The 8512-nt window shown below is 43.0% G+C and overlaps 1 protein-coding gene across 1 annotated transcript; it reads left to right on the top strand.

The window, feature by feature from the left end:
* The first annotated feature begins 6336 nt into the window (after nucleotides 1–6336).
* Nucleotides 6337–8297, top strand: tpbgl (trophoblast glycoprotein like). Its single transcript, XM_071525274.1, has one exon. It carries the CDS (start codon nucleotides 6376–6378, stop codon nucleotides 7447–7449), a length of 1074 nt encoding a protein of 357 aa, XP_071381375.1. The 5' UTR covers nucleotides 6337–6375; the 3' UTR covers nucleotides 7450–8297.
* Nucleotides 8298–8512: the final 215 nt, after the last annotated feature.

Here is an 8512-nt window from a genome sequence, read left to right as displayed (position 1 = left end):
CGTTGAGCATGACAATGAACCGAACCTCTATGAGCTGCCAGGGCTGCCGATTCAGTGACATACATATTTGCGTTAGAGTTACATAGAATTGTATGAGTGTACTACGAAATATAACTATCTAATGCTTTAACGCTGGGATCCGGGACTTGTTTCCAGTAATAATTAGTTTATCCATCTGGATCATGGAGTCAGGTTACACAATACCAATTGGCAGTATTACCATGGTTGGAGATGCTCTCCATAGGCCGCTATTGAAGTTTTTGCCCAGGCAGGATGAAAGTCTGCTAACGTTAGCCAATACAGGTTACCGCTAGCTAGTTAGCATACTAGCCTACCCAAAGAGGTTATATTGAAAATATTTTTTTGGCCAACCTGATATGCTAGCAGCACACACTGTAGGCTGCTGCTTCTGCCAAGTCACAATGTTTATACCATCATAAGAAATGTTATTGCCTTATTTCATTACAACAATCACTGAAAGTCAAATTACCACACATTTTACAAGGGTGGGAACTGTTTACTAGTGAGCAGATGGCACACAAGCCACACTGGCTGTTACACCTTTTTTGATAATATAATACTTCCATGGTTGTTTGGTTGTAGTCCGAACATCATTTCAAATACCTTTCATCACCAGAGGGGGAGACAAAGCAAGGAAATCCTGGATTTCCGTGTTAAATACCCTAAATGACAAACCCTGGTTGCTCTGAATGGCCCCCATGGCTCCTATGATCCTTCATGATGCAACCTGACTCCTCGTTTTAGCACCAGGTCCAACAAATTTAAATAATGAATAGCAACAGAAGATTTCTGTGAACAAGGCGAGGCAAGGCGTCAGCACAGTATTCTTCACAATGATCAACTTTAACAATAACTTGAAAGTTTTTACTAATTATGCCATTATACATGTATTTATCTTTTTGTCTGCATTCATCATGGGCCAGTAGAGAATTGAAAAGACTGGCACAAAAGACCAGAAGTTCAATAATAATACAATTCAGACTGTGGATACACATTTTGCCATTCACATGCCATGTTCTCTTTATCAGGACATAACACAGGCACCATGCTCTTTGTTTGCTCTTTGTAGATTAGATCGTCTCACCCACTCAGTAAACACACACACACACACACACACACACACACACACACATGCACACACACACACGCATGCACACACGCATGCACACACACACAGAAAGAGTGAAAAAGAAAAACAGTCCTATTGTTGAAACTGTGTCTGCGTGTCAGCGAGGATGTTCAATGACTAATGAGAGCTTATTGTTGCTGTGCAGCTGCCCCAATTAAGTAAATACCAAATGGATTAGTTTGCCCTTGGTTTGCACATGGGCCACTGCGCTCAGACCAGTTGGTGTGTTATCCTTGTATCAAATGTCTATTAAAAAGAATGGGGTTGTACCTGACAGCGAGGATACTATTAAGCAGTATTTATTTCAGGACAGATAAAATGATTTTGGCACTATAGCCTTCATCAATGTCTCAAATAATTAATTGATTTGCAATTGGCCAAACAATGGACCTATGGAATCTGCTGTGTGAGGTCTTGACCTCTCTCTCTCTCTCTCTCTCTCTCTCTCTCTGTGTGTGTGTGTGTGTGTGTGTGTGTGTCTCTGTCCCTCTCTCTGGTGAATCTAATATCCAGTCCAAAGCACCCAAACACACCCACAAAAGCATTTTGAGCTGTACCAATAGTGGGCACTACAAATGCAAAAAATTAATATCTCATAATTGACTGCATAGATTTTTATGAAAATTTTTACACACGTTCTAGGATGATGTCGATCCATGAAATGTGGTCATTATTGATGAAAGTGGGCGTGGCTTATTGCATAATAACCAAATCTGTGCAGCTGCAAATAGTTTGATAAATTAACAATGTGTTATGTTCAAGATACTTTGATCAATCTTCATCAAACTAAATACAAATGATGTCTGGACAGTCAAGATGATGTCTGTAAAGCCATGTATTGATTAATGTGGCGGACTAGTACAGTTATAATATTCTTTCTGAGGCTTTCAATATGGTGACCTATCACTTGTCCCTTTGTTTTGTTTCCCACTGCGACACAGACCGAAGTGGAAGTTGGCAGAGTGGTAAAGCTCAGGTCTTTGGACCACAAGGTCGTGAGTTCAAGCCTCTGATGAACTGTGACAACTTTGAAGTTTCATGGAAAGTAAATCAAAGTAGGTGTTTGACATCATCTGTCAATGGCAAAATACCTGAATATCATCACTGATTGGGGTGTGGCCAGACTTCTCAACCCATAGAGAGCAGCGCAGCAGCAGTTTTCTGGCCCATGTGACTTACTATTGTTTTATTCATTAATGGAGAGCACTACAATGTTCTATAAAGTGATTAGCACTGTCAGTCTGTCAATCATAGGTTGCAGTATCACACTACTTCTCCCTTTAGTTATTTTCTCCTCACTAAACCTATAACAGGCCTTTGGCTCAGTAGGTAAAGCATCAGCCTTGCATGTGGAAGATTCTGGGATCAAATCCAGACTTGTCCTTTCCAAAGTCATTAGTCATCATGGACAGATAATAGAAAGTTTGGCCGTTGTGAACAACTCCAACAATGTGGTTGCAGTGAAAAGTTTAACTTGACAGAAGTTACGGGCCAACACAAAAGCCGGTGTTATGTTCGATCTTCACAATGTGTCATTTTTTATGTGTGTCTTTCTACCTTCTGTAATGTTTTGTCTATCTGTCTGTCTTATCAAATTGTGCTTGGACCTCGCAATCGCCACTTGCGGCTATATTCATTTATATTTCTTTGACAATAAGATTGATGACAAGATGGAAAAATGTAATTCCAGAGGTTTGGTGTCCTGGATACTTTCAAGTTTACAGTATGAAATACAAAATTGATTGTGCCCAGGACTCTCACTCAACTCATTCTGCTGTAATTGCCTCTCTCTCTCTCTCTCTCTCTCTCTCTCTCTCTCTCTCTCTCTCTCTCTCTCTCCATGATATGTGCTGTAGAGCACCAGTACCAGTTACCCAGAGACCAACACTCAACTGACCCACTTCACAATAACATTAGCATTGTGACAGCAAGTTAGGGCGACACACACATACATACATATATACATACACAAATATGAAACAATCGAAAATACTGTACAGCAATATTACAATAATATCAAAACTAAAAATCACCAGCAGTATGTGTGTGTGTGTGTGTCCATGCGCTTAGGACCTAGCCTGCAATATGTGCACACTTCAACTGAATGAGTTGTACTTATCCTTACATGAGACCACCTCTCCCCACCATTCTGCGACCTTGTTCATTTCACACACAATTATGCACCCGAAGACACACACACACACACACACACACACATACACACACGCACAAAACACACACCCCTCCCACAAACATACATGCAAACACTTCTCTCATTGTAGTGTGTTATCACTTGTAGCTGTAGTGATGATAGCAGTTTATCCAAAAGGCACAGATCCCCAGCACACACGCGCGCACACACACACACACACACACACACACACACACACACACACACACACACACACACACACACACACACACATACCTTTGTTAGTTTCAGTTTGACTAATCTGATGATACATTGTTGGGGAAGAGCATTGAGATTCTACTTATTCTATTGACCATAGTAGAATACAGTATGATTTACTTTTAAATGGCTCTGTACTATACTCCATACTCCATATACTCCAAGCCATTTTGGCTTAATTAAAATTGACAGTGAAGATTTTATATTTATTTTAGTTGGCTTTGGAGGCAGAGTTTCAATTTAATTTAATTTTTTCAGATATACGGTATATATATATATATTTTTTACGTTCTAGTAGAATCCTGATGGACACACACACACACACACACACACACACAAACACATTCAAAGCATGTGAGGCAGGAAGTGAGTAACAGTAGCCCCAGGGAATAACCGTCTTTCACTACCAGTATCAGGTACTACCACTAAGTACACACACTCTCATAGAGTGCAGAGGTGGTACTATCACTCGAACACAGAGAGAGCGAAGGAGGGGGGGGGGGAGAGAGAGAGAGAGAGAGAGAGAGAGAGAGAGAGAGACTGTGGGTATTAAGATGAGGCAGAGAGACTTTCTTCCTTCCCTACTTCTTTCTTTCTTTCTTTTCCTCCTTCCTTCCTTCCTTCCTTCCTTCCTTCCTTCCTTCCTTCCTCTCTTCTTTCTTTCTTTCTTTCTTTCTTTCTTTCTTTCTTTCTTTGGTACAGTGCTTTCAGGCTGACGGCAGGCTGCTGAGAACTAATTACTGTACAGTCTCTGTACAGCTCTGCTCTACCGGCGCTGTCCGTGGTCCTGAATCTCTCGCTGCTGGCTCCGCTCTGATGTTTTCTAGCTAAAGCCAAAACCTAAAACAGAACCGCACTACTTTTAACACGGTTTAAGAAAATGGACAGTTCCGCAGTTCTCATTGGCTGTGTCAGTGTCAAATCCAAAATACCGAATAAAGGCACACCTGTGACCTCAAAGCAGTTGATTTTAATCACTGCGCCAACCGCAAATCACCTTTCATAGACCTACTTACCCTATGTGTCGCTTAGCAACCACTTTGTTTAGCTATTGCTGAAGAACTATTGCTTTCCGGAAGAATAACGTTTAACTGTTGTTATTTGATTATTATCGAATTAAAATAAAAGATTTATTGAACTTTTGCGTTCTTTGTGCTATCGCCTCGCACCTAACACCAGCTCTGAGGCGTTGTAAAGCATCGACCGGCTTATTGCTTAATTAGAATGTAATTCACTTCACCTTCATCATGCCCAGACTTAAATTGTTGGAAACGGCACCTTCGTTTCATTTCCTATTTCCCGGGAGAATAATAGCTAACAGAGAGAAATGGACCAATCCCATGGCTGAAGAGCACTACCCGCCGAGGCGAATCGCTGAGTTCGAACTGGCTTATTTATACAAGCTTATTGATTTGTTTGCCAACTCCATTCTGGGGACGTGGGGATGCATGACCAACTCTCCGAAAGCGAGTTTTCTCTCTCTGGAGAGGGGATCAATCTGAGAGCCTTTACCAAGGCCCATTAAACAGGCTCCGCTGCCCAATGTAATTACAGCAGCTGATTTGCAACAAACAAGAGATGCTGTAAATCCACGCTGCAATAATCGAAGCATGATTTGGAAAGGAAACGACTGCCTCTCCGGGAGGTAAATTCGTGATGCATCTAGTCCTGATAGATTGCGCTCTTTTACCGTGGAATTGCTCACGGAGACAGTGGGTCTCGCATGAGTAATTAAATTTCACACAACAGTGAACGCTTTTAACTAAAGAAAGGCGTCATTATTTAGCTTTCCCCAACGGCAAGTGATGAATGAATTTCGTGATTCACGAATAATTTGGCCAAGCGGACAGGCAACACGACACTACGTGGAAATCAAAATTAGTTTATTCTCAATACGGGTTTCACTTTAAAGTCTAAAAATATTGCCGTTTCCCCCAAAATGTAGCAAAGTTAAGTGGTTGTATGACAAAGCGCAGTTGGCCTTTAGGCACTTCGGCAGCAGCCTACAATTATATGAAAACGCTTGGCCACTCCAGTGTCTCCAGTCTCCTCCGCAGGTTGACTATAACGCTGAAAATGAATTTTTGCTGTTAAATAGATAGAGTGGCTAAATAGAGTAGAGAGACTTTTGCTTTTCATTCAGAAGAATCGACTTGTACGGATTAATCTGTCGTAGGCGTGTTCACCCCCCCTCTATAGTTCTCTCTCTCTCTCTCTCTCTCTCTCTCTCTCTCACACACACACACACACACACACACACACACACACACACACACACACACACACACAATTCAATCAGTTCAATTCAACACGCTAATTGGAATGAATGTTAGATAAAGCCTCTAAATCCAATTGAATAGATATAACAAAGACAAAAACAAGTACAAAGTACAAGTACCGTACAAAAACAAGTAGCCTAGCCTACATAAACATCTGTTCCATTTGTATGGCCGTCTCTCTCTCTCTCTCTCTCTCTCTCTCTCTCTCTCTCTCTCTCTCTCTCTCTCCCCCCTCTCTCTCTCTCTCTGTGACAGGCGTCAAAAATACCACCAAGGGAGCGCGGATCAGCAGCTTTCCACGCAGCCACAATCGGCTCTCCTCCACCGATCCCATGCGAAGATATTGTAAAGAAAACCCCACTTTTCTTCAGAGGCACAGAGCAGCAGGATGAGGGGGATTAAAAACAGCTTTTCTTTTCTGACGGCCAATCTAAAGTGACCGACGCCGGACTGATTCGACTTTACATGCCTGAGAGGATTGTGATCGGTCACCTTCTTTGCAAGACATACCGACATATACTTGCTTTGAGACTAAAATGGGAGGCAAGATGTGGATATTTTACAGTGCCGACAATTCAAAGTGTCTTTTTGCTATTTGGAATCAGTGGTGTTTATATTTTGCAGCAGTGGTGTGTTTGTTGTTCTCGCCTGTCAGAGCGGATGATGCTTGCCCGTCGTCCTGCATCTGTGCCAGAGACTCGGGGACAGTAACTTGTCGTGATGTGGAGGACACTGAGGTACCGGGAGGCATACCGGAGTGGACGTCCACCTTGATACTCAGGGGAAACAACATCTCAACTTTACAGCGGGGTGCGTTCATGTCCAACGGCACAGAGTTGGAAATGACGACTCTCTCGCTGTCCGATAACGGGATACAAGCTATTGAACCGTACGCGTTCGTGGGACTCCCCCGTTTGCACTTGCTGGATCTTAGCCACAATCGATTGGTATCTATCTCGGCCAGGGCTTTCCACGGTTTACTAGAGCTGCGCTCTCTTTACCTGAATAACTCTCTTTTGTCTCCGGCCGCGGCGCAACTTTCAAATGCGCTCGGCACCCAAAGTTTGCGCAACCTTCACAGACTTGAGTTAGCGGGGAACGGGCTCAAGTCGATGCCGTTGGTGAGACTAGATATCTACAATCTCCACACTTTGGTGCTGATAAATAACTCTATAGAGAGCATCGGGGGAGAAAACGTGTCCAGTTTGTACCAGCAAAGGCGCATACGCGTTTACTTATCCTTGAACCCTTTTCGGTGCAACTGTGAACTGGAGGCGTTTTATTACTGGCTGAAGAACTCCTCCCAGTGCCCGGATGCAGGGCGTCTCCTGTGCAGCGAACCGGAGGCCAAGAGAGGCATCCCTCTGGAGAAGCTCCGGGGAGAGGACGTGGATTGTATGAACGAGAACCTCGAAGCGGTTTCATATGTGTTTCTCGGCATCGTGTTGGCTCTGATCGGGGTGGTGTTTCTAATGGTGCTGTACCTCAACCGGGAGGGCATCAAACGGTGGCTCAACAACATCAGAGAGGCGTGCCGAGACCAGATGGAGGTCTATCACTACCGCTACGAGCAGGACTCCGACCCGAGACTGGCTAACGTGGCTGTTTAAGTCTCTGCAGCCATCAGCGCTATAGTGGGAGGAAGAGGAGGAGTACGTTTAGGAGGGATGATAATCTGGAAAAGTACTCCCATCTTGTCAGGGAGGCTAGGGAGAATTCCTAGCAGTGTCCCTGGACATCATGATCATCAATGAATAGTTTTTTTTAAATCAGTTTCATTATTTTCAGCATGTCAACTGGCCTATGAACCACAGATGGTAACCCTCCCATGGTGGGACATGATATCCATAGAGCCAAAGGCAGTTAGATGACTAGTATTCAAGTATTCATCTGCTTGCCAGATGAATATTTCAACTTCTAAAAGTAGGCTATTGTACATATTGTATATCTCCTCACAAAAGGAATGCTTTTCTTGCATCATGTTAACTTGTGTACGCAATACTATAGCAGCCTGCCCACCTAGTTTAGTATCATTTACCCAATCCAGCAAATGACTGAAGAAGATAAAGGATATATGGAATTTCTGATGTGAAACGCTGAAATGAAATGGTCAAACTAACATGTGTCGCAGAATTGAAAACTGCAGCCCAAAACCTTTTAATAGCCTATATTCAGAAAACCCTGGAGGGAGAGCAGGGTATGTGTGGTTATAACCTACTGAAGGAGTTCATATTGCAACGGGTGAGTGAGCAAGTGAGTGTGTGAGTGTGTGTGTGTGTGTGTGTGTGTGTGAGAGAGAGAGAGAGAGAGAGAGAGAGAGACTTGGTGTTAAGGTGAGGCAGGGAGGCAGATGTTCATTGGAGTGCCATGTTGCCAGGCGTCTCTGAAGTAAACTCATGTTTCATCATCCACCACATTGAAGGAATAAGTAGCCAAGCTTGTCCGGTTATCAATAGCCTACGACCTTTGAAAATAACACATCTTTATCTTGTGAATCTGTTTGCTTACCATTGGACACCAACTCAGTAGGTGGATCAGTATGGGGAAAGAGGGAATAGGCCTAATCTAACCATGCATGTAAGTGTTGTAGGCATAGAAAACAAAACAAAATAATAATAAAGGTCAAAGGAAAATGGTGAGTTAACAGTGTTCTTTCTGTCAGCACCCCTTTTT

Source organism: Centroberyx affinis, unplaced genomic scaffold (assembly GCF_046629955.1).
Source record: "Centroberyx affinis isolate AG114_WGS23_722 - 3 ecotype Tasmania unplaced genomic scaffold, CSIRO-AGI_Caff_v1 ptg001279l_1, whole genome shotgun sequence".
NCBI lineage: Eukaryota > Metazoa > Chordata > Actinopteri > Beryciformes > Berycidae > Centroberyx > Centroberyx affinis.
This window is presented reverse-complemented; position numbering and strand designations above follow the sequence as displayed.

Bases quoted from the DNA above. Each gene is read 5' to 3' on its own strand.
- tpbgl (XM_071525274.1), top strand. From the start codon at position 6,376: ATGGGAGGCAAGATGTGGATATTTTACAGTGCCGACAATTCAAAGTGT.